The 26,034-nt window shown below is 40.8% G+C and overlaps 4 protein-coding genes across 4 annotated transcripts; 2 read left to right on the top strand and 2 right to left on the bottom strand.

Moving 5' to 3' along the window:
• Positions 1-2,889: 2,889 nt before the first annotated feature.
• On the top strand, positions 2,890-5,081 carry LOC102711644. Its single transcript, XM_006660190.3, has 5 exons — positions 2,890-3,154; positions 3,739-3,844; positions 4,120-4,201; positions 4,637-4,694; positions 4,790-5,081. Exons 1-5 carry the CDS (start codon positions 2,945-2,947, stop codon positions 4,934-4,936), a joined length of 603 nt encoding a protein of 200 aa, XP_006660253.2. The 5' UTR covers positions 2,890-2,944; the 3' UTR covers positions 4,937-5,081.
• Positions 5,082-5,170: 89 nt separating this feature from the next.
• LOC102711373 lies at positions 5,171-9,873 on the bottom strand. The gene is made up of 6 exons (XM_015840168.2): positions 9,052-9,873; positions 8,121-8,232; positions 7,859-8,030; positions 7,579-7,775; positions 5,987-6,120; positions 5,171-5,648 (listed from the first exon to the last, which is right to left on the bottom strand). Coding segments are annotated over exons 1-6 (1,233 nt in total). The 5' UTR covers positions 9,669-9,873; the 3' UTR covers positions 5,171-5,647.
• A 9,120-nt stretch (positions 9,874-18,993) lies between these two features.
• Positions 18,994-22,249, top strand: LOC102706217 (serine--glyoxylate aminotransferase). Its single transcript, XM_006659498.3, has 6 exons — positions 18,994-19,077; positions 20,415-20,626; positions 20,715-20,999; positions 21,109-21,475; positions 21,554-21,764; positions 21,861-22,249. The coding sequence occupies exons 2-6, from the start codon at positions 20,419-20,421 to the stop codon at positions 21,996-21,998; spliced, it is 1,209 nt and encodes a 402-aa protein (XP_006659561.1). The 5' UTR covers positions 18,994-19,077; positions 20,415-20,418; the 3' UTR covers positions 21,999-22,249.
• A 72-nt stretch (positions 22,250-22,321) lies between these two features.
• LOC102705935 lies at positions 22,322-23,013 on the bottom strand. The gene has a single exon (XM_006659497.3). The coding sequence runs from the start codon at positions 22,871-22,873 to the stop codon at positions 22,451-22,453; it is 423 nt and encodes a 140-aa protein (XP_006659560.1). The 5' UTR covers positions 22,874-23,013; the 3' UTR covers positions 22,322-22,450.
• Between the last annotated feature and the right edge of the window lie 3,021 nt (positions 23,014-26,034).

The following is a 26,034-nucleotide window of genomic DNA, read 5'->3' as shown; positions in this document are numbered from 1 at the left end:
CACGACATGGGCCAGTGAAATGAGCCATGTTTTGTCGGCCCTCGTGCTATGTCATGTGCTCTAGCACGGTGCAAGGCTAAGGAAAAACAAACCGACGGGGAAGAAAATGTGAAAAAACCGAAAAGTTTAGATGAACATAGGAAAAATTGGTAAAATTATAGAAAAATCAATAAATAATATGAAATACTTTTACTTACAGGAAATACAATAAATTAAGCATGGCACGAGCCGTGCCGGCATGGCCCATGACCAAACAGGATGTACCGTTTTTGAGCCATGAATAGTACTTACGTGCCTGGGCCAATCCATAATGGCACGGCCCATTTGAACATTATCAACATCTAGTGTGGTGTTTTTTTCTCTCTTTTGACATGACTCTTTTCTCTCTCTCTTTTTAATCCTGGCTATAGTCTCCCAATGCTGTAATTTAGTAATTGATTTGCCATATTATTATAAAGAAAATTTACAAACATGTCATTATAATTTTGCAAAGTTTAAGATATGTTATTGGTATCTTAATGACATGTAGGACCTGTATAAGTCAATGACATGTGGGTCAAAATGATATATCTCTAATTTTATAAAATTATAATGACATTCTTGCAATTTTCCCTTATTATAAACTTTATATGGTTTGATGGGGTTTGTCTCATGAAAAACCGGTCACTCCATAAATACATGACCCTCTTAGGCTGGGTCAGACTTCAATTTCCCACTTCAAATCGCTATCCAATGGTGCCGGACTGGGCTTCAACTTTTTGGGCCTGAATCTTTTTCTTCAGGTCGAAAGTTTCAAATGCTTTTGGAATTTCGTTTATGCTTATTCTTATAAACCAAAATTTAAATTTTTAACTTTAAATTTAAAGTTAATTTTAGGATTTTTATGATAGTTTATTTTCCAGCCTTCTATATCAAAATACATGTATAAAAGTTTTACATACAAATTATTTTTTATTTGTAAATATATCGTTTTGTTTTTTTAATAAAAAGCCAACAGATGGCATCCTTTGTTGAAGACTTGGAAGAGAAGTGTTTAAAAATTTAAAAAGGTCATTAATCTGAAGAGAAGTGTTTCAAAATTAGAACGATGCTTTTTAAAAAAAGGGACTTGGAAGGTGATTGACGGGAGGACGGCTCAGATCATATCTTTCACCATTTGTACCCATAGTAGAATATTGTCAAAAGAGGTCAACTATTTCGTTCGTTTTAGGAATCTAATGTATTTTAGTTTTAACATAGACTAAGTTTATTGAAAAAACATAACACTATCTACAGCACCGAATTAATTTCATTTAATCCATCTTTAAATATATTTTTTTAATATGTTTGTTGGGTGTTGGAAATATTGTTGTATATTTCTTATAAGATCGGTAAAACATAATTAGAGATGTTTGGCTTACGATAAAACCAAAAACACATCATGTTGAATAGTCCTACATTAGTTATGAAAATGCAAGATAACTATATAAGTCGGGAATCTTCTCACCTCATTACCTATTTTTTACGATGAAAAAGATTATTTACGGTCCAACAATTGATATCAGAGTTTGGCTGCTAGTTCAACATCTTTGCTTCAATAGACACTGAGATGTGAAGGTCTAATGAACCGTGGGTGCCTGCGGAGCCCTTATGCCTAGTCAGACCGTGGGTGCTTGCGGAACCCATATGCCAAAAGGGCCGTCGATGTTCGGTGTACAGCTGGGGGATATCAATGTGGAAGGAAGAAATACTGTTATAATAGTCTCACATTGGAAATTAAGGGGGAGTGACACCAACTTAAAGTGGGTGGAGTCCCTCACCTCTTAGGCCATATTTTTGGGTGTAGCATGGTTTCTTTCTGGTTGGACCAACATCTCCCGGTTTTGGGACAACAAGTAATATCAAAGGCCCAAAGCACAGTGAACCGTGATGCCTATGAGCCTGTGAGAGGCTGGTCAATGCAGAGGGAGCATATTTGTGTGACAGGGAAGATTGTTGGAATATTCTCACATTGAAAACTAAGGAGGAGTTTTACCAATATGTGATGAAGGATATTGTTGGAATAGTCTCACATTAAAAACTAAGGATGAGTTGCTCCAACTTAAAAATGATGAGAGCTCCTCGGACTAGCTTTTAGTGTGTAGCGAGGCTTCTTTCTAGTTGAGCAAATATTTTCTAGTTTTGGGCAAACAGATACCACCTAATATACATAAATGGGAAAGTTTCTCACCTAGTTGTTTTCTTTTGAGGCAGAAAAGGTTCTTTACATTAAAAAAAACACGGATAAAATAACTAGACCAAAACCCACCTTACAAAATAAAATGAAAAACTATAAGGGGGTGATTGTGTGGTTCTTTTAGAGAAAAGCCAAACAACATATCTATAAAGAAAAAATAATTTGTTAATAAAACTTTTATATACGTGTTCTTAGCGATCTAAAAGTTAAAAGCTATAAAATAAATTACGATGAAAAAAACTCCAAATCAACTTCAAATTTAATTTTCTGAAGCATATATAGCAAGCCATGGAATGTCGCAAGCAAATGGAGTAGTGGTAGTAGCAGTAGCAGCATTGTAGGGCATGGATGGATGGACCTCAAGTCAAGTTTGGAAGAGCATCCCCTGCCTTGCCCTACCTTGGCAACCTCGCAACCTGTGTCTCCCTCCACCGCAATTCCATTCGATCCTTTGCGTTCTTCGCCGGACACATGCAGCGCCACCGGATCATATGATATAGTCTGCCCTGCCTGCCAAGCCATGGTCACAAAACCCCAGCAACTTCGTCGATCTCACCCCCACAGCTAGATCGTCCATTGACGACGGCGACGACGACGGCCATGGATGCAACGCCCTTCTCTGCGCCGTGCGGCCATCTTCTTCTCCTTCTTCCGTCGGCGTTGCCCTTGCGTGGCCGGAAAGCCCATGGCGGCGGAGGCTCGCCGGCGCGCGTCAAGACGTGGAGCGGGATGACCGGACGACGGGGTGGCGAAAGACTGCGTGCGAACTCACTGTTCGGCGGCGGCGGCGGCGACGGGTTCCGGGCGGTGAGGAGGCTGGTGAAGCTCAACTCCGCCGTCCAGAACAGGAGCGTCAGGGAGCTGCTGGAGCTCGCCGGCGAGGAGTGCATGTTTCTCTTCAGTAAAATCTCCTCCATTGATGTTTCGCAGATGGGCAAGGTAACAAGGTGGATATATACAGCATATGAATATAAGACTACGTAGTCTTACCTAAATTTATATGAATATTAATAAATCTAAATACATATATAAATAATATACATTTATCAATTGATGAATTTAGACAAGCATAAAAAGTCTTACAATATAAAATGGAGACAGTAATATTTATTTTTTTATAAAGCAATATTTCATCCTAGAAAAAAATGTATTTTTTGGAGTGAGCGATCTGTTTTCAAATAACTGACACCGATTAAATTTGGCCAAAAATTTCGGAGTTTTCAATTGACAAGTTTATAAGAATAAAAGTAATATAGCTAGATTTATCGTGTGAATTAGAAGATATAAAGGGTTTCTTTTACCATCCTTAAAAAATATTTTGAGGTACCAAAAAAATTAATGTAAAATTTTGATACCTTATGGTACACTGTACCTTAAGGTACTAAATTTTTTAAAAAAATATGGTATCTCAGGGTATTTTTTTAAGGATGATATGAAAAAACTTTATATATGAGTACCAAAAAAAAAAGTTCGGTTCGCAGCAAGTAAAGGGGAACATTTTGACACTTTCCATGCTTTAACAGAACGTGTTTCTGCTACTCCACGCAATGATGCTTAAGCACCACGTATCGTTCGTGCTCAAGCCGACTGAGAACGAAGGCTTCGACTTGGGCATCAAATGGTCGCTAGGTAGGTTTGTTCAGAAATAAATCTCACCTGAAAACAAGTTATGAATCTGATTATTGCATCATCCGTTTCTAGTTTGACTTCTGTAATTGAATTCGAGCTTTTTGAGCTACTCAACGGTCCTCTGCACAATTCTTCCGAATTTCTAACAGTCCTCTGTTTTTTAGTTATCTAAAAAATCGTTTAATAAAAATCGATTATCTTGCTATTAAGTTTACAAATTTTATAATATTTTTTTCTGAACAAGACATGAATCTTTCGATTCATTTTGCCCGCAGAATGGAAGGGCAAGAAGCTGCCTTGGGACCTAGACTGCAACATCTCCACGAATCACGTCTACAGGGGCATGCTGCTTATTAAGTACTCCCTATTCCAAAAATAACATTTTTGTCAATTTCACACATATCAGTAAAAATAGACTAGAAATACCCTCACTATTTCAAATTTTAATATAATTATCTTCCACTTTATCTAATTACAATGTATTTGTTCACTGTTTTTATGCACTTCAATCCAATGATCACTTAAAATGAACTTATACTCAGACAAACAAAGAGGTAAAAATTATCTTATTTTGGGACGAAAGTAGTCTAACTAAATTTTAGATTTCAGTGTCTAATTAAACTGAACCTGGGTGAACTTGCTGCTGCTTGGGTTGACACAGTATAAAGCATGATTATTTATTTAGCAGTATATGTGCGATCGTTTTACAGTGAGAGAATAATGTTGGATTTTGGGACGGAAAAAAGATTGAGGAAACTAACAAGATTGTTTGTTCTTATTCTGTTGTTGCAGCGAAGTGAACAAGGTTTATGTGCCACTACTTCAGAGGATTCTTCAGACAATTCACCAGGCAAGCATTACAGTGCAGAAATATGCAAATCTGTAATATATTTTTTTATTTTCGAAATCCAAATACCTCAAAATTTCATCACTTTACCACTGCAGAATATGGATATGGTAATTTTGACCTTGGCTAACAAGTTTCTGCCAGAAGGCACGCTTGATGAGAGGGACAGAAGGACAATAGTCGCATGTGCCATCATTGGTCTGGTGGTCATGTTAGTGTTCTACAATATGTTCAAGAACTTGTAGCTTTATTGGGCCAGAAAGATCACAACTTCACAATCATGGTCTACCTTGCACAGCTACCAGAACATGCTGTAAATGAGCAACACATGATGCAGAACTGGTGACAAGTGACAACAGAGAAACAAGTCACCATAGCACTATGCAAAAACACTTCAACTGATACGTATAAGCAAGGCTACAAAGGTGTCTGATGGTTGTGAGCAACCACTCATTAATATGATGAACAGGAGCAAATAATTAATGCATTGATGACAATCTAAATTGTAAATTAAATTAAGCATCACCGACAACATAATATAGGGAGCACAGATGTCGTTTAACAAGAGCACTAAAAATGTAAGAGGCTTTCAAGTAACAAAGGTGAAAGCAACTACTTACCATAAAACGCACCTATGCTTGCAGAATTTTACATCAAACAAAGTTCAACAGCTTTTACTTTGCTTCGGTGCTGCTTTCTACTCAGTATTTAACAAACTAGAAATTCAAGATAGCCTACCACATGTGACCCTTCCAAGAAGACTCAACTACATAATATGCAACAACTATCATTCTTTTTCCTTGCTACTGTGAAGAGATTAGCCTACAGCCTTTTCTCATAAGTAAATCAGTTTGATGGATACAAAATATAGAATAAACACTTTCAGCATTTTTTGTTGTTTCATCAGCGCCTACTACTTGGATGTTAGACCAACTAGAGTCCAGTAAGATGATTCATCTGCAAACAAAACGACACCATAAACTTCTGTCTTAACAAATCAGATAAGCAATAAGCAAGATAACACCTTGCTATAAATGAAATAGATTTGAGTAGTTTTCATCACCCGAGAGCCATTACGATAAAATCAATGTATGAACAATGCAGGAAATATATAGGAAAAAGCAAATGCAGTTACATGAAAATATTCTAATATCAATTCAACGTATTCTTATATGATTGTGACATTAAAAAAAACTAGGAGTTAGGAGTTGCGAACATGGATGGATGTTCTCTGGCAAACACTAGAACTGCAAGCCTCAATACATGATGATGTTCTGAGAAAGACAATAACTAACCAGTTAGAGCTGTTAGGTTGCTTGAAAAGGTGGTGTGACAGCAACTCTGAGACACTCACGGTAGTTAGACTTTCACATCCAAAGAGTTGTTTAAGTTTTGAGTCGCACAATATCATGGCGGGATTCGCTGGATCCTGCAACAAATCAAGCAAAACAGATATATGGCTGAATCCACAGTAGTTTAATTAAACTAGAACAGCAAGATTGCTATACAAGGATTTCTTGTGTGCTTTGCAAAGAACATTGAAAATGGCTTCAGTGAGGAAGAGAATTCATAAATATAAGCAGAAGCATTTTACACATTTTAGTTCACGTTAATGAAATCCCAGATGGTAAATATAAAGTATCTTGCCAACCAGCCAGGAGCTGATTATGAAATCCAACCTATAAGTGCCTAGCAGCAACCTCGTCTTCATCTAGGTATGCCACAGGCAGGTTTTCAATAACCACCATTCTGGACCATCTCCATGAACAGCAAACACAAACAAAGAAAACTGACGGGGCAGGAAAACTGGAAGTGGTGAATTATTTACGCCATGAACAAAGACCACAAACTATTATGAGTAGCCAAGACACAAATTCATGTTTTGTCTATGCTATGATTTATCAGTCATGACTTCTTAGGCGGCAAACCACTAGTATTTAGCTATGAATGGGACATTATAGTAAGAGAGAGAGACTTGAATGGGACATGCTTTGCTTATGCTTCACTCCTGTCAAAGGTCAAAAGATACAACAAACCAACTTGTACAGAAGCAACTTGTGAAATCCTTGCAAATGGCTACACTCACGATTTATAAAGGCATGATAATCTATATAAAAAGTATATTGACCACCACGAACCAGTTCTGAGTTCAGAAATGAAAAGCACATGGGAATATACACTCAACAACTTATATCTGATACAACCACCATATGCTAGTTGATCAACCACCAACAACCATTCTACCAACCAACAAACAAAAGAAAAATTAAAAGAAAACAGAAAGTGAGAGATCTGCCAAGAAAATCCAAATAGACCAAGAAGGGCATCCAGTCAATAAAACTCAGTTCATGAATCAGATTAGAAATGTCTACAGACATAACAGCATCACTACGAAATTAAAGAGTACTACTATCCATATCTTAGCACCTACCCCCTCCGTCCTCAAATGTAAGGGATTGTGGGATTCAAATTTTGTGCAAAAATGTAAGGGATTATGGAGTACTAGTTGTCCCATCAATTTCCTCGCATCCAAATTTCTTCTCATACTATCCCCAACCAACCCCCACTCCCTATATTAGTAGGGAGTCATTTTTCTCCATCCTTAATTTCTTCAAAACAATCTAAAATCCCTTACATGTGAGGACGGACATACTGTGTTTGTTCACAAGTAGTTCTTAGTTCTAACTACCTCAAATCAAATTGATGTGCTTGTATAACAAAATTAGGTAGCCATTTATAACTAAAATATGCATTGCCTTCTGCAATTCTCCAATCTCCATGGTTGGACATTTCAAATGCCACAAGTTTATTACAGCACAACAAATTCACATAATACGATGAGAACTATATAACACATAATAAAAAGTTTTTGGTGATAATCACTAACCTCTAAATTATTGCTTTTGATGTGGTCCCAAACACGCTTAACAGCCTCAGAAGAGGGCATCTCTTTTTCTCCAGTCCCAAAAAAGCTTGCAAGAGCATCGGATACAATAATTGGAAGCTGGTTAACATCAGTCTCAGCAGGAGAAATGGGTTCGCTGTCGACAGGCTTCAACTTCTTCGAATCCCGATTTGAATGTTCTGCAATAATTTTCAGAATTTATTTCACAAACAAAAGCTTGATTATTTTGGAGAGCATAGTATCGAGTGTGAGGAAGACCTACTTGCTGCCTCAAGTGGTCTTATATGCTTAGCTAAAAGTTTGTTCATCTTGAACATATCAGTGCTGTCTGTCTCAAAGACTAAACGCAGCTCATCATTACATATAATCTTTCTCTTATTGTTTGGGTCTTGCAAGTTGTTCCTGCGAATGTATGCCCAAAGCTGCTTAACGATCTGCAGTTGAGTCACAACGTCAGGGTTTCATCCATGATGTAATCATTAATAGAAGCGAATGCATTGGAAGGGTGGGCCAGTAGAACAAACCTCAGTTCTAGCCATGGTTGGTTCACCAACAATAGCTTGCAGCTCAGGAGAAACACCGCAAACTTTGTTTAGCCCACCTGGACCACCTCTTCGCTTTACTCCAGTACTCCCACTGGTTCGTAAACAAAACCAAGAAAAGAAAATGTTCAATGAACAGACTGAGGAGCAGTAAACGATGCTAACATTTACCAAGATAAGGCACACATTTCTCTCTCTCACACACACACATAGTCCGAGAAGAAGTACACCAGATTTCATATCAGCAACATTCTTCCAGACAGACAGACTGATGATTCTTGAACATTATGTCTGAGCTAGCACATGCCAGATAGCAAATCAAAGATAGGTTATTTTTGTCCTAAAAGGTAATCTAAGTGATAATACTTATTTTTGTTCCAAATGAAATAATGGAAAATCCATTTGTTAAGCAGAATGAACTTTATTGTTACGATTCTAAGAGGCCAAGGAGGTTGCTTCCATAGCAATCATTTTGATGAGAATGACGGGATCCATTATTGCCCCCAACAAGTTCAGAGGCATTAATTATGCTGGTATGGTTGACATGCCTACGGCAGTATTCAAAGATTTTCTCAAGTACACTAGAAGTGATTCCACAAGCGTCCGTGGACATTAAAGATGTAGTACAAGCAGGCAAACCAATTGAAGCGCTCAGAAACCAGTTCCTTCCAGATTACCCCACCCCCCACTAAATCAATCTAGTAATCGTGATAAATATCTGGAATAATATCTCGATCCGCAGTAAAGAACTATGTGACCGCAAAAAAAATGAATTATTTTTACTCTTGACCTAACCTCAATGCACCATCCAAATCTGAAAAATTGGAGCACCAACATAGAAAAAAAAGTCTAATCCAAACCCTAATTCGAAGGTATGGGAAATCGACAATGAAACGAGTGTAGGAGGCCGCACCTCTCTTTCTTCGTGGCCGCCGGCGGCGCCGCCGGACGAGGACTCTCGACAGCCGTGGGCGCAGTGGCCGCCGCCGCCACCGCTGCCATCTGCTGCTGCTGATGCTGATGCTGATGCAGCTGGACGAGCCTCTGCAGATGCGCCCCGCCGTCCTGCGGGAAGGGCTGCGGCTGCCCGTAGCGGAAGGGCGCCTGCACGTCGTACGGCGAGGGGGGCGCCCCGCCGCGGTGCTGGTACTGCTGCGAGGCGGACAGGAACGACTGCAGCTGCTGCTGCTGCTGGTGCTGGTGCTGGGAGAAGAAGTGTGCCCCCCCGCCGCCGCCGGCCGCGGGGGCCGGGGCGGAGGCGGAGGCCGCGGAGGAGGACACCGCGGGAAAGCCGGGGCCGAACGGGTCCTTCCGCGACCCCGCCGCCGCCGCCGTCGGCGGCGGCGCGAAGAGCGCGACGAGGATGTCGCGGATGAGCGGCGCCTTCGGGGTGAGGTCGAGCCCGAGCTGCGGGCCGAGCTGGCGCGCCACGGACTCCGCCGATATCCCCCCGGCGGCTCCCCCCGCCACGGCCGCCGCCTGTCGCACGAACGACTCCACGTACCGGGCCAGCTCCTGGTCGGACAACATCGGATTCGTCTTCCCCGGCGTCGGCGGCGGCGGCGGCGCGAGGAGGGCTCGTCGGCCTTCCTTTTTTTGAATAAAATCGAAATGGGGATCGCCTCTGCTCCGCTGCTCTCTGCGCGTTACGGTTTTTCTGGGGTTGGGAGGTGGTTCGCCGCTCTGGTCCCGTTTGGTTTTGTGGGTTTTTTTTTTTTTCCTCCTTCCCTTCGGTGGAGTGGAGTGTTCGGGATGGGGATGGGGATGAGGAGTGGTTGTTTTGCAGGTTGGCCCTTGTTTGTTCGGAAGAATTACGTGCATACCCTTGGCTTTTAGTTGTGTGGGGAGAGGATATTCCCATGGGGTGGAATGAACTTTTGGAAATACTGAAAAGTGTTGACCCTCCGGTGTTCATGGTTTTTAAAGTATTGGATGTTTGCTCCAGGAATTTAAGTATTTTGACCCTCTTAGTGACTGCCACTCCTCAAATGCCATTATTACATTGTTTCTATTTGTTTTTACCGTAGGTGTGTTTCTATTTGTTTTCACTGTAAGTACGTGAGGTTGATCTTTAAGACGACAGCGCCGAAGAAGATAGAGGAGAGGAGATGAGTAGGTGTGGTTACGTTGGCTATTTACTCGCTTATTGTAGCCACCTCTAGGTCTACCGAGATATGGAGAGGAATAAAAGTAACATTTTACATTCTTATAGTAGCAAAAAATCATAAACATCCATGTGAGTGCTACTTAATGAATGATTACTGATAAGGGTGGTAAAAAATTAAATTTCTCATTTTTACCTCCACCAGACTTACATGAATAACCCTACGGTTATCCTGGTAACTCAACACACTAACTCTCTTAGCTTTTGAAACTCCTGGTGTTTTGCGGTTACCACCTCTGGGTAATGGTAATCGCTAACAAAAGGGTAAAGAAACCCTGATGTTTAGTCATAGGTTTTTTTAAGTGAGCCAATGATTAACTTCAAATGAGATATTTATAAAACCATTTAAATAACCAGTGTTAACCATTGATACAACTATATGTTAATAGGATTGTTATACACCAATTTGACCATTATTAGTAAATAAATCATTCGTTTCACCCCATAATAAATGGTGTAGTGCACATAATATAAAGAACCATTTAATCCAAACGCTACATAAGCCCTCAAAGTACCAGTACTCGTTATCAGCATATGTTTTATTCATAATAAATTATGAGATATACCAAGTGATAAAACCCCAATAAGCACTGTAAAAGGGTCAGAGTGGTAAGAAGTTCCGTTTGCAATTTACGGATTCACCAAGGATAATTGAAAATTGTTTTGTCCTATGAGGAAAGTAGTTTGTGTTATATAGAGCGGGTTGCAAATAACGATAAGCATGCTAGTTATTATCATTAATAACTTCAATTGAAGATTGACCCTCTCAAATATGTTTATTAATAAACCCTACAGTATTTAAGTACCAATTGCATTGATAAGTTAAGATTTGAAGTATTAATTAAATCACCAGTCACCATTAATTCTTGAAAGCAGATGAATTCATTACCGTATGATATTCCTTGATATACCCGTAGATATAGTGATCTTATTAATTAATTAAGTCATTTTGACAAAATTCAAATTAAACGAATATATACACCAGTAATTGACGACCTAAGCTTTTTAAGCCCATATGATACCAACCGAATTTATAGGTCGCCGCAACAGATCAAACACAACCATCTGTTTATTTGAAAAATACCAAGAATTTTGCTTAATGTGTTAATTTTCTACGAATTTAACCACAAATGAAAATTCTCTCTTCAAGTACTCGACATGGCTAATATACATAACAACTAACATGTTGGACATGCTTTCACTTTTCCCTCCTCCTGATAAAGTAAAATCCCCAAATCGCTCTTCCCCCTCCAGTTTTGATGGTCTGCTGCCAGCAAGGGTAGGAGGAAGGGTTTGGCCTCCTCCCCTAGTAGTGTAGTGTAGCTAGGTAGTTTAATTTTCTCTCAAGTTTATCCGTAGGTCAGATTCCTCCCGGGATGTTTGTTGGAGGCAACAACTCTCCATGGATCAAGCAGATGAAGGTGGCGGTGATTGGATTATTGCGAGTGTTGCACCAGGATGCTAGCAATGGTGGCGTGCAGGAGTGCGGCAAATGCCTGTTGGAGTTCATGCCATGTCATTCATGACACAGTGGACTCCCATGGTCCAAGTCTGTCTAGCTCACTGCAGTGGAGGTGGCAATAGGATTGCTAGCATGGAGCATACTCAATAGATGCTTCCCGTGCCCGTTGATGCGCCTTTGATGATGGAGGATGAAACCCACCACCTGTAATGTCCTCAAACTCGTGCAGACTCTTATCAAATAATAGTTCACTCATCAGCATTCAAGCTCTCCAATTTTAAGGGGTGTCTGGTATTGAGTTACTTCTCCCTCTGTCTCCTAGCAATAGTAGCCACACGGGGTTGTTGTTCGGGTTGAGCTCAAGCTCATCATATTTGATGATGAACTCCATTGATATTTTTTACTAAACCCGGTGAAGCTCACACCAAACCTACAGCTCAACAACAAATCTCCAAGTGTCGTTTCCACGGAGGAGGTCGAAGGGGTTTACTAGTTTGTTAAGTGGAGTTCGCATCAAAGGAGGTCCAAAGTTGCAACTGTCGAGTCATTGTCGTAGCTTCTTGTGATTTGTGTCTCTATTACTATCGTGTTTCATTAGGTTATCTTTAACCTTATCGAAGTTATTCATTCTTTGGAAACCAGTGGTTTGTAGTTCTTATCTACCTACTTGGTGATGTATTAGGGTTTACTCCCATGAACAATGTCATTGTAAATAAAATGAATGTTTCATATAAAATTTAACCAGTATACAATAATATTTGGAAAATTTTTAGTATGTAATTTTTTATTTTTTAAATTTAAAAACTAAAATTCACCCTAACTTTGTTGTCATATTCAAACCTTTTTTACCACACCACCCCCATGATAATTGAAGTGGCAACATTGCTTGGCCACATCCGTCTAACTAGTGTGGTCAAAAGATTCGGATCTAAAATAAATTCTAGTAGAGTTTAATTTTAAAACTAAAAAGGTTCACAAAATAAAAAAATCTAATATTTGAGCTTTATAACGAGCAATCAAACCATACAAAATATGCAACATAATGATCAAGTCTATATTGTCCACCATCTTGAGTGCATATTAGGAGGTCATTTTTTGGCTTTTTTTAAAGAAAAAAGCGAAACAACATATTAAAATTTTGTGAATAAAACTTTTATGTACATGTTCTTCGCAATCTAAAAGTAAAAGCTAAAAAATAAATTACAAAAAAATACAAATTAACTTGAAATTTAAGGTTAAAAATATAAAATTTAACTTATAAGTATAAACATAAAAAAAACAAGGATGATATTTATCTGCTCCAAACCTTACGAGAATAAGCAGAAAACCAACATGTCTGCTAATCACTTCACTCACACAGGTCAACGACTCAACGCACCAAATAACACGGAAAGAAACTTTAGAGAGAGAGAACGCTGTGTGGCGCCATTGCTCGGCCCAACGCCGTTTACATGCCAAATAAACAGCGCTGTGACCACATCGTTTCGCGTTAAGCAAAATAATTTATAAATAAACATTTTACGTATATATTTTTATTATTTTGAAAACAAATATTCCGTAATATAAAATGAATTACTATAAAAATTCAAACTAAAAAATTAAACTCTAAAATTTAAAATTATATTTGTATAACGCGGCCAAAAGCGATGGGATCGAAACCGCAAAAGCAGCCACGCCGTCGTCGGGCTCCCAAAAAGCGCACGCGTCGGTTGGCACCGCAAGACGGAAACCCAAACCCAAACCCAACCCAACCACCCCGAGTTGGCAGAAGTGCACCCAGGAGAGGAGGAGGAGACCGCACCGGATGTCCGGATCAGTATAAAACCGTACCGCCTCCACCGCCCGGAAGCAACCTCCCTCCCCTGCACCCGGTCCACCCTGAACCGCCGCCGCCGCCACCACCATTGCGGCCCCACTCGCCAGCCACTCACCTCCTCGCTCTGCCGCATTTTTGCCGTGGCCGCCGCTGAAAAAAAAAAAAAAACTCTGACGAGCCGGAGCCGGCCGCATGCGGGCTCGCAGTCGCGGGGGAGCGCTATCATGCCGCCTGTCTGTCCGCGACGGCAGGCATCCGATGCCAAGCGATAAGCAGTGGCGGTCTGGATCTACCGATTTTTTCGCAGTAGTTTAGATGTTTTGACGTTAATTAGGTGTATTAAATATAAACTAATAATAAAATTAATTATATAAATAAAAACCATTAGACGAATTTTTTATGCCTAATTTATCCATAATTAGCAAATGTTTACTGTAGCATCACATTCGCTAATCATGGACTAACTAGGCTCAATAGATTCGTCTCGTGAAATAGTCCAGAGTATGGGTGAGTTTATTAATAGTCTATATTTAACACTTCTAATTAGTGTCCAAACATTTAATACGACAGAGACTAAAAAAGTTTGGAGGATCCAAGCAAGCCCGTAGTATTTCCTATGTTCTCTATGTTATAAAAGTTTATGATTTTGTTTATACTCCCTCGGTCTCTAAACATTTGACGTCGTTGACTTTTTTATACACGTTTGACTATTTGTCTTATTCATTTTTTTAAAAAAAATTATAAGCTATATATATGCATAAAAGTATATTTAACAATAAATGAAATGATAATAATTAATAATTATATAAATTTTTGAATAAAATCAATAGTCAAACATGTATAAAAAGTCTCCGGCATCAAATATTTAGGGACATGGAGAGTATTTATTTATGTGCCAAAGAATCTTTATATATATATACATCGATAAATAAATGAATCTAGTTAAATTCTAAAAACCTTATAATATGGAATGGATGGAGTAGGATTTATGAGTTTCTGAGTGTTGGCTATGTGTTACTGGAGGAGAAGAGACCAGATCAGAAATTCAGTTATGATGTGTGTTGTGTGCAAGTTCAGTGCTGTGTGTGCGCGACCAATCAAGAAGCATGCAAGACAATGGTCATTTTGAGAGAGGTTTTTCGCTTTTCGGTATGCGAGAGTTGAGATGTTTTCACCTTGATCATAGCTGCTGGGTCTTTCAAACAAAAAAAAAAAAGAAGAAGAAGAAAAGATCATAGCTGCTGCAGCAGAAGCAGCTGGATTATTGGTTCTGAATATCGGTGATTCGCTCCTCATCTGTACTACAACAGATCAGATCAGAAATTGAGAATTATAATCGATTCGCGTTCAGTTCAGTGTTGTGTGCAGCAGCGGCCCAGCAGCATTCTGCAGAAAAACAATGACCATGTCAAGAGGTTTTTCACTTTTTCATAATCCATAAGAGAAAAAAACTTCTGTCTTTTCAAACCCTGTTTGGATCACTAAGACTTTTTTAAGTGCGTGTCACATCGAATGTTTGGATACTAATTAAAAATATTAAATATAGACTATTAAAAAACCCACCTCATACTCTGGACTATTTCGCGAGACGAATCTATTGAGTCTAATTAGTCAATAATTAGCAAATGTGATGCTACAGTAAATATTTGCTAATCATGAATTAATTAGGCTTAAAAAATTTGTCTAATGAAATAGTCTTTATTTATACAATTAGTTTTGTTATTAGTCTATATTTAATATTTCTAATTAATATTCAAACATCTGATGTGACAAGCAACTAAAAATAGTCTTTTTATCCAAACAGCCACTTCAGTCTCCTGATTTCTGAATCCTGATATTTGTTGATGTACAGTGGTAGTACTTGTAGTCCAGTAGGAAAAGGAGAGCATCCGTATATCCGCATGGCACGCAGAATCTTGGTCCACGGTCTCCTCTGCACTCTGCACTGCCCAACCAAGCACTCTTTTGCTTTCTCGTTCTTTCTTTCTTTCTTTCTTTCTTTTTGCATGTTCCAAGGTGACCAGTTCTGGAATTCGGACATAGGATTTGTCGATGCAATCATTGACCACAAATGCAGATGTTCCCCTGCGAAATGGACCCGTCGGAAACGAATTTCTTTCTCGCCTTTCGGGTCCTCCAATGCGATAAAAGTTAGCTGATACAGTGAAACTATGGCTAACCTTCAATGTGATAAAAAAAAATTAGCTGATATAGCGGTACCATGAGTTAGATGATACAGTGAAACTATGGCTAACCTTCAATGTGATAAAAAAAATTAGCTGATATAGCGGTACCATGACTAGCCTCCTTAAATTTATCAGCTATTACTTAAAAAAAATTATCAGATATTAACCAGTCGAGACATGCCAAATGACAAAATATGGATACATAATTTTTGTTAATAAGGTTTACCTAAAGCCTAATCCCTGATGCTCTGATTCATGGGCACTCCTAATAACATAGCATCTAACCGCTATAGATCCCCTGCATGTCTAACCTATATTATAATCATCATGGTTACATTATTGCGCTCCTCTTTTTATTACAGGATTGCGGGTTACAGAGTCTGACTCTGACTCCACCTTCTACCACATAATACAACTCCAAATCCAACCGTAACTTACCAGGGCTCTATTCAACACCTATTATAACAAACTTCATATTGGCAAATACACGTTATAGATAAGTAGTAGAATCACCGTGTCGATCCACCGGTTCTATAGGCTCGAGCTGCCTTCCTTTTACAACTTCATCGTGAGCCGCTTGACAAGTCTGCGCTAGACTAACATCAAAAGTATTAGCTATCCCAGTAATTGTCTCCTTCTTGACTCCACTTGCAACATCACTTCACCTTCTTTTGTATCATCATGGTCGTCATGACAAGCGAAAATTGAATTTCCTTTTAGTTGGTATCTTGTGAATCGAGCTAATAAATCCAACTGCAACTCCACCCCTACCACACAATACAACTCCAAGACCAACTATAAGCTACTAACACTAGTGTATTCGACACCTATTTTAACATCCAAAACAAAACAAACTTGGAAGCTGGTTGGAATTTGAAGGTGAAGAGGTTGTCAGAGAAGTAAGGTTGGTCCAGAGTCAACTATAGAATATGAATTCGATCATGGCCGACCATTGTAGTAGTGCTTTCATGGTTCCAATGGAGAGGCTGACCAAATAAAGGAGGAAAATACGGCTCCCATCGTTGAGGACATGTTTTTTTCTAGACTATATTTTTTGAAAAACACTGCAATTTTCCCAAGTGTCACAAGAAGTGAACTTTTTTCTTTTTAAGCAATCTAGTTGTGAACACAGCTGTGCGCTACTGCTTGTGCGTCTTCCTTGAGAGAACATATGATCAATATTCAGACATTCGGTATGTTTGAACATGGGCTAGTCATCTGATCTAATTCAGAAAAGCCCGGTAGGTCACTTTTCAGGTTTCTGAACACGATGGATCCAGGGTTCGCCGACGAAAGCTAGGAAGTTGTTGTGGTTTCCGAATCTTTTGAGACAGCTCAAAATCAATTGTTGGTTGGAATTTTGAAATTTATTTTTGCAATTTCAACTGTTAAACAGTAAATTTTGATCGAAATTCAATTGATATCTGTCGAAAAGCATCGAAATTTATCGAAACCCGTGACGTCGACAGGGATCGAGATCGAATAATCAATTGGTAATGTAAACCCTGGATGGATGATATACCACATCTACTCCAGAATTGCTCACAGCGCTCTTCGCTAGGAATTGCCGAATTTCAGAATTCAAGACAGTTCAGGGCAACTCGTTCGCGACAAGGTTGCACGAATAATCAATATTTCTTGGCTTTAGCTCCAACTCAGCCAAATCACTGCATCAACGGACAAGGGCCGTGCCTATCCCAACCCTAGGCTCCGTTCGTAACCACGTTTGACAAAAGATTATAAACTTGTTTTCAGTAATCACGTTTTTTAAAGTAGTAAGTGATAGGCTTTTCTTTAAAACTTTCTATTAATAATTTTTTTAATAGATCAAATAAATATGTTTTATAATTTTATACTAATAGTTAATACCAATTAATCATACGTTAATCATATTTATTGTTTTATATGCCAAAAATATCTTGAGCCAATTGCAGGTTCAAATGAAGCCCTAGATATTCGTATAAGATAGTTCTAGGAGTAAAAGTGAATCGCCTGACTTTTATTTTCTCTCACGATTTAACGCTATCATCTTTTTTGCTTATGTTCATGAACTAAAATTTAAAATTTTAACCTTAAGTTCATAGTTAATTTTAGAGTTTTATCATCTTAGTTTATTTTCTGACTTTGACTTTTAGGTTACTAAGAACATATATAAAGTTTTATCTATAAATTATTTTTTATTTAATTTATAAATACGTCGGAATTTTAAATTAAGAGGCCAAAATATGACCTCCCAGAACTCACGAGAGCTCACTCTACCTGCACTAGCTATCACCTTCCTCCCATCCGTTCGTCCTCGCCGTTGTCGTCGTCCCTCTCAATCTTTCTCCAAGCATATGGCGATTTTAATCACCTTTTGTCTCGACCCTCCCCTCGTTAAAACGACCCGGAAAAATGGTGCCGCGTTACCGCAAAGCGGCCGCGCGGGCGAGGGGAAGGGGATAACGCGGGGCGCCGACGTGGATGCGCCCGCGCCCTTGCCTTGCAGATTGGCTCCGCTTGGCCTCCGCCCACCACCGAAACCTGCCATTTCTACACGTCTCACCGTGCGTCAGGCCCAGCCCTCCAGATTCCAGGGATTCTGTGCTGTTCTTAAAATCTTAACCATGTCTAGATGCAAGATAAGTAATTTCTGATGCAGCACTTATCAAGCACAGGCAGAGAAAAATTAAGCATGGATGCATCAGATGCACGGCCGCGTCGAACAGACCTGCCACGAATCTGGAGGCCATAAAGGGCCTGTTTGGGGTCTTTCTTTCGGCTACAGCTTTTGGAAAAAACTGCTTCTACAGAAACTGTTCTAAACGGTTCATAGCTTCTGATAATACTACAGATTCTGAAAAATAAACTAAGAATCTAGAAACTAGAGAAGCTGGGTTTAAAAGTTTTTCCAGATTCTTAGAAGTTGACTGACAAGCAACTGTTTCTCAGAATTTAAAACTACTCAAATAAATCCAAAGATAAATATTACCGCTTTGTTTTCCGTTTCAGGAGCAGTCACTGGACACTGTCAAAAATTGTTGGATAGTGCGCCGGTGATGGCTCCAGCCAGAGCTGGAGCTGGCAGCAGCACCACTCCATTGCGGCGAGCTACGAGGGCCTCACGAACAGAGGGCGCCGGCAAGGCCCCTTATCTGCCACGTCGGACGCCGGTGGGCCCCACGAAAGGGCCTGGCCCCCGTGGCCCCTATATAGCCTCCTCCACCACCCTATCCTACCTCCTGCCTCCTCCTTTCGCACGTATAAGCATACGTGCGAAGAGCACCCAATTTTCTAACAGCCCAAGGAGGGGACAGTTATCTTTGAACAAGGTACGTTTCCATTTCCTCTTTTCAGCTCCTGCAATTTCACTAGTCTCAGGTATTCGGTTCAAATTATTTCATTCATATTGGTCGATTGTCTGAATCCGACTGGTAAAATTTATCCGAATTCGATCGGTGACTGTTTTTAGGAGTAAGAGGAAAGCTTGACAGATTAGTGTAATACTGTTATGTTGTTTGGAGAGTGTAATTAATTTGGAAAGAAGTATATGTACGTGATTTTTTTAGAGGATCAATTTTGCTCCCCAAGTGATCTACATCAGACTAAAATAAGCGAATACGCGGATGATTTGATTCTCACGTTTGTAAATATCATCGTCCGGATAAGTATGAGTTATATTGCCAAGTAGGATCAGAGTACTAATAGTTCTCTTTAATAAAAGGAAGAGATGACTAATACGAGTAGCAAGTACCTTGGATAAGTGAAGCTGTCCAAGTTGATAACGTCTTTCTGCGTCGTCAGTGACAATAGCAACTGCTGCTACTCTGTTTCACTCTTCAGATACTGCACCGTAAAATATGTAACGCCCTGGTTCATGCTTATGTTTGTGTAAGCAAAACTTAAACTTTAGAACTTATTTTAAAGTGGGTTTGTGTTTTTTTCCATCACAGTTGAGTTTTATTCATTTGTTTATAAAGCAAAATTTTTATAGTGTGAACGCGAGTTTTAAAATTTTAGGTCCGAGTTTATACATATCAAATGGCACATTTATTTTGCAAGGGTGAGTTAAGTTCATTTTAACCAAATGGGTTGGTGCGGGTTGGTCTAAAATCAAAGTTGAATTGATTTGGATTGGATTGGATCTCAATAAAAAATAATTGATGCGGATTGATTTAATAGACTAATTAGCAAAGAAATAAATTGGAGCGGATTTGGAATGAATGACGATCCACTGAGAGGCTTACCTATGCCCACCAGCGCAACCACCGTCTCATCCGAGAAAACCAATTAGTTCAAGCGATTCATCCTTCATACGTCCTCCTAAGACATCCTTAATCAAATGAACTTGTTTTTTTTACCGGATTTCTGATTCGGGGACGACGGGGAGTCAGGCCGGTTGCGACGCACGGACATATTTTTTATGAGCAAATTTTATGGCTCTTGATTAGGTCTTACTAAGAGGTATTAAAATTTTAATATAAAATTTAGCACTTCTAGCATCTAGATATCTAGAGGTATCAAAATTTTAATATATTCTCAAGTTTCGTAAAATTACTCATTTTGACTATTATTATCCCACACATATTTTTGATTCTACTGTGGAAACACTGACAAAACGTGTTAAAAATTGGTGATGGGGGCCCAATTTGTGTGTGGGTCACGGCAGGAAGATGGCGGACTACGCGTACGGGCCGGGGCGGAACCACCTGTTCGTGCCGGGGCCGGTGAACATCCCGGACCAGGTGATCCGCGCCATGAACCGCCAGAACGAGGACTACCGCTCGCCGGCGGTGCCCGCCCTCACCAAGACCCTCCTCGAGGACGTCAAGCAGATCTTCAAGACCACCACCGGCACCCCCTTCCTCTTCCCCACCACCGGTAACGTGCACTTGCTTCGTCTCGTCGTGGTGCCGTCCATGGCGGCGGCCGGCGAGAGAGTCTTAACGGCGGCGCGCGGTGGATGCAGGGACGGGGGCGTGGGAGAGCGCGCTGACGAACACGCTGTCGCCGGGGGACCGCATCGTGTCGTTCCTGATCGGGCAGTTCAGCCTGCTGTGGATCGACCAGCAGCAGCGCCTCAACTTCAAGGTGGACGTGGTGGAGAGCGACTGGGGCCAGGGCGCCGACCTCGCCGCGCTCGACTACAAGCTCCGCGGCGACCCTTCCCACACCATCAAGGCCATCTGCATCGTCCACAACGAGACCGCCACCGGCGTCACCAACGATCTCTCCGCCGTCCGCAAGCTCCTCGGTAACCAACCAAACACCTCGCCTTCTTGCACCCCCGGAACGAACGAATGAATCTTGGTGAACCTTACCCTGATCACGCACGCATGGCGATCGATCGATGGCGCGCTCAGACAAGCACAGGCACCCGGCGCTGCTGCTGGTGGACGGGGTGTCGTCGATATGCGCGGTGGACTTCCGCATGGACGAGTGGGGCGTGGACGTGGCGCTGACGGGGTCGCAGAAGGCGCTGTCGCTGCCGACGGGGCTGGGCATCGTGTGCGCGAGCCCCAAGGCGCTGGAGGCGAGCAAGACGGCGAAGTCGGTGCGCGTCTTCTTCGACTGGGCCGACTACCTCAAGTTCTACAAGATGGGCACCTACTGGCCCTACACCCCCTCCATCCAGCTCCTCTACGGCCTCCGCGCCGCCCTCGACCTCATCTTCGAGGAGGGCCTCGACAACGTCATCAAGAGGCACACCCGCCTCGGCACCGCCACCAGGTCACTCTCTCTTCTTCTTCTTCTTCTTCTTCTTCGTTGATCCAAAATTCTGACGCTGTCTTGATGTGTGTGTTGTAGGCTGGCCGTCGAGGCGTGGGGGCTCAAGAACTGCACGCAGAAGGAGGAGTGGTTCAGCGACACCGTCACCGCCGTCGTCGTGCCGTCCTACATCGACAGCTCCGAGATCGTGAAGCACGCGTGGAAGCGGTACAACCTCAGCCTCGGCCTCGGCCTCAACAAGGTCGCCGGCAAGGTCTTCAGGATTGGCCACCTCGGCCACCTCAACGAGGTAAAATTAACACATTTCATCTTCTGACATTTTTTTCGTGCATCTCACTGCGGCTAAATTTGCGGCGGTTGCTCGATCGATCAACTCTCCCTGCAGCTGCAATTGCTGGGCTGCCTGAGCGGAGTCGAGATGGTGCTCAAGGACGTCGGCTACCCGGTGAAGCTCGGCAGCGGCGTGGCGGCGGCGGCGGCCTACCTGTCGAATTCGACGCCTCTCATCCCGTCCAGGATCTGAGCGCCGCCGCTCCGGCCGGCCGGCCATCTTGCCCATCACCAGCACGACGAACGAACAGGCTCAGCAGCCATGGTTCTGAACGGAACAGATGCAGTAAATCTATTGCATATACTTGGTCTCTGTATGTAAAGTTAATTTTCATACGCTCGATCGATCAGCTAAGGAGTATAATTTTGTGAACTGCAGCTTTAATTACTCTCGAACTCGATGTATACAGCAATGAACAGTTAATTAATCGTCACATTCCATAATGCTCTCTTTTAATTAACTAATATATCAACTCTGCTAGCTTTCTTTGTCTTTGTCGTTCTTGTTCATAACAAGTGAGTAGGATTGTAGCAATTCAGTAGCTTAAATCCAAATACCGCAAGTATACGAATCATCAGAGGATACAATAATATTTGCTCAAATACAAAATATCGCAAATTTGCTCGGTAGTTAGCAAGGTTTAATCAGGCAGCCTTAGCAAGCTCCCTGTCGACGGCCATCCTGAGGAAGCTGCCTTCCTCGACGACCATCTGGACGGGGAGGAAGCCGAGGCCATTGGCGACGGCGAGCATGACCTCCTTCATCTCGGCGCGGAACTCGTGGAGGCCGACCTTGCCGTCGCCGTCACGGTCGAACCGGGCGAAGAGGCCGCGGTAGAGCGCGGCGAGCTCGTCGGCGCCGGGGCGCGCGGCCTCATCGCTGTCGACGCCGAAGCGCCTCTCCAGCACCCTGAGGCTCATCAGCTCCCCGGCCATGTCGGCGTAGGAGAGCAGGCCGTCGCGGTCGGCGTCCAGCGCCGCGAACCGCCCGTCCACCGACGCGTTGAAGGCGCCCTCGTCGTCGACGAAGCTCCGCACCGTGCCGCCGTCGAGGATCTCCACGCTCATCTCGGAAACGAATCGAGATGTCTTCCTCGATGATTTCTTGGGTTGCTTTGGTTCAGTGCGGTGAGACGCAAGCGTACGTTGATCGCCGCGCGCGTTTTATAGGCGACGCACGCCGGCCGGCGACCGCGCGGGACGGAGGGATGGCGGGTTCCTTTGATGAGAGCCTATGGTTTTTGAAAGAAAAAAAGGAGCCGGGATGCTATGGGCGCCGGCGCGCGAGCGTGCTTGGGAACGAAGCGAGGACAGATTCGCGGGAGATTTGGGGGGTGGGAGGCGGGAAAGCGGGCAGGAGTCAAGGTCGGCGTGGTGGTGGTGGTGCATCTGGCAGTGTGAAGAGGGAGGGAAATGCGGTGGCTTTGCCGGGTTTTGGCTTTGGCCCCCCGCGGCCGGCAAGCATCGAACTTTCGGCGGGAGGAGAACGATGGGCTGCACGCTGCGATTTAGGCGGGGCCTCAGCAAAAACCGTGGGGTTATCAACGAGTCGCTGCTTCGGAACTATTCTGAAGTCCGTTTTTTAAAGTACACGGGCTGTTTTGTTGGTACGTTATCTAAATAATTATAAAAAAATATAAAAAAATTTAATAAGATAGTTTAATACGAGTTATATCACTCTACCAACGTGCACAAGTTTAAATTCAACTTCTACGAGTTGAACCAAAAATAACAAAAATAATTATGAATATGCGTATACTTAGTTTCAGTTTGGTTTGTTTTTTTTCTATAACTTATAGAAGTTGAATTTAAATTTACATGTTTATGAAATGATATAACTCGTATTAATCTATTTTGTCATATTTTTCTATGACTACTTAAATGACATGCAAACACACGGGTGTATGCTAAAAACTGTTTTCTGAACTCCTTCAGTGTTTTTCTATATAACGGTATTGCATTTTATATTTATATTTGAACATTCGTGTTATTATATATATAATTATGAATTATTTATTATAAGTTTATTATAGAAACTAAAAACGACTTATAATTTTGTATATTTGAATAAAAATTTTAAATAAGATGGACGGTCAAACATATTTTAAAGTCAACATCGTTGTATAAAAAACATGGAGGGAGTATTTTTTTTTTAGAAATGTGTAAGTCTTGACACATCATAAGATTCTAACTTAGCTAAATATGTTTCAATGCTTAGACTTATAAGATGAGTCCCACTGTGAAAAATATTATCTCTCTCGACTTTTCCTAACATGCTCCAGTGAGCTAACATCCATCAACTATCCAACCGAATGCTCTAGCTAAAATTATTTTTTAATAAAGGCACCAGTTGTCCAAACAAGCAACAAGTATTTACAGTTTTTAATCTAGCACCTATGCTGCAATGTATTGTACCTTTTTTTTTTGTCTTGTTTCTCTATCCTGCATGCATCTCCTAAATTACACTATAGCTTATCTATTACATGTCATATACATGGTTATTTTTTGATGAAGATGGATTAATACTAAATATGCAACTCCATAAACATACATGTTCAAATATATCTTCTACAAATTATACCAAAATAAAAAATATGATTATAAATATACATGTACTATCTAAAGTTTAAATTTATTATTCTTATTACAAATTATAGGTTTATATCTAAACTTGTATGTTTCTGGAGTGATATAAATCATATTAATCTATCTTTATTTTTTTAAAAAATTATAATTATTTAGATGGTATGTAATAAATCCAAGTTCGTCACTGCTTCTGCTTTTTTAATCGTGAATTTCTGAAGGTTTTTCTTTGATTGAGACGTTCCTCCAGATTTACGCCATTCTCTATTTGGGCCGTGCATGGGCCCAATTTGGTAGGTACTGTTCTTTTGCATTTTAGCCGCTGATTACAAAGCTCCGGTAGATTTTCACTTTGGTCTGTATATATTTCATTATTCGGACTGTGATTACTGTTCAGGAATTTGACAATCTAGCCCATCCATAGACTCTCTCGGACACACCATGTTCTTCTCCCTTTGCTACTAACTCAGTTTCTTTCGATTTTCACACACACGTTTTTTGAATCGTTAAACGGTGTATTTTTTGAAAATTTTCTATTATAAAGTTGTTTTAAAAATCATATTAATCTATTTTATTTTTTATAACTAATAATTAATTAACCATGTACTAATCTATTAATATAATTTTTGAATGGTTAAGCGGCCTTAGAAGTTAGGACTAGAAGCCGGCATTCTTTACGACAGCAATTTGGTTTCAGTCTTAAATTTTGAGGAAATTTTGGTACCTTAAACTAAAGAGTAAGTTACATTAAAAAAAAATCAGAAACAAGCCGTTCAGTTTCGGTCACGACCATGAACAAGATCATCCAGTGATGCAAATATAACATATTTCATAAAAACAAAATCATAGCCATAAAAAATCATTAGTGACTGTGTGAGCACAAGGCGTTGACGCTGTTGGCGTTGACCACCTGTGGTAGGAATAATTAACTTTTTGTCGTCCTTATATTTGGTCATAATAGATTTGTCACTGGATCTATATGTTATAGACACGTAAGGACCCACATGTCATAGACAGTGGGTGTGGGTGTCAAATCTGTTATCAATCATTTCTAAGAGCGGCAAAAAGTTAAATACAGGTAGGGTAGAGAAGCTAGAGGAGGTCAACAAGAGGTAGGCAATGGTGCGAGACTGAGTGGGTTGGTAGGCAATGGTGCGAGACTGAGTGGGTGTGTTGGAGAGGAGGAATTATGATTTTTGTTGTTACCGGGCTTAGTACAAATTGGTAATCAAGGTTTTTATTTGGATAAGCTGACTGAATAAATTTGGTTAGTACAAATTAGTGACTGTTTTTTTCCGATTAATTGGAATTCGGTCTGAGCCATTTCGATTGGTTTCTAGAACTTGGTCTATATTGTATTCCATCCTAATAAGACGAGTTGGCATATTACTGTTACTTTTTCTTAGATCATTCACGAGGCAGTCACTATGATAACTTTCATTGAATTAAATGTGATGCTATATATATATATATATATATATATATGATAAAATGTGATGTGTCAAGTAAATAAATAAATCAAGAGAAGAAAAATCATATTTTATACAAGACATATCTATGTAGTATATAAGACAGGGTGGAAGGGAAGCAGTATTAAACTCAAATATGAATTAGTAATATTTATATTGGAATATGAGTGTATAATA

Source organism: Oryza brachyantha, chromosome 8 (genome assembly GCF_000231095.2).
Source record: "Oryza brachyantha chromosome 8, ObraRS2, whole genome shotgun sequence".
Lineage (NCBI taxonomy): Eukaryota > Viridiplantae > Streptophyta > Magnoliopsida > Poales > Poaceae > Oryza > Oryza brachyantha.
This window is presented reverse-complemented; position numbering and strand designations above follow the sequence as displayed.

Bases quoted from the DNA above. Each gene is read 5' to 3' on its own strand.
- LOC102711644 (XM_006660190.3), top strand. From the start codon at position 2,945: ATGACCGGACGACGGGGTGGCGAAAGACTGCGTGCGAACTCACTGTTC. The intron at 3,845-4,119 runs GTAGGTTTGTTC...TTTTGCCCGCAG, and splicing joins GGGCATCAAATGGTCGCTAG to AATGGAAGGGCAAGAAGCTG. The intron at 4,695-4,789 runs GCAAGCATTACA...TTACCACTGCAG, and splicing joins TTCTTCAGACAATTCACCAG to AATATGGATATGGTAATTTT.
- LOC102711373 (XM_015840168.2), bottom strand. From the start codon at position 9,668: ATGTTGTCCGACCAGGAGCTGGCCCGGTACGTGGAGTCGTTCGTGCGA. The intron at 8,031-8,120 runs GTTTGTTCTACT...ACTCAACTGCAG, and splicing joins CAACCATGGCTAGAACTGAG to ATCGTTAAGCAGCTTTGGGC. The intron at 7,776-7,858 runs GTAGGTCTTCCT...AAATTATTGCAG, and splicing joins AAGACCACTTGAGGCAGCAA to AACATTCAAATCGGGATTCG.
- LOC102706217 (XM_006659498.3), top strand. From the start codon at position 20,419: ATGGCGGACTACGCGTACGGGCCGGGGCGGAACCACCTGTTCGTGCCG. The intron at 21,476-21,553 runs GTCACTCTCTCT...TGTGTGTTGTAG, and splicing joins CGCCTCGGCACCGCCACCAG to GCTGGCCGTCGAGGCGTGGG. The intron at 21,765-21,860 runs GTAAAATTAACA...CTCTCCCTGCAG, and splicing joins ACCTCGGCCACCTCAACGAG to CTGCAATTGCTGGGCTGCCT.
- LOC102705935 (XM_006659497.3), bottom strand. From the start codon at position 22,873: ATGAGCGTGGAGATCCTCGACGGCGGCACGGTGCGGAGCTTCGTCGAC.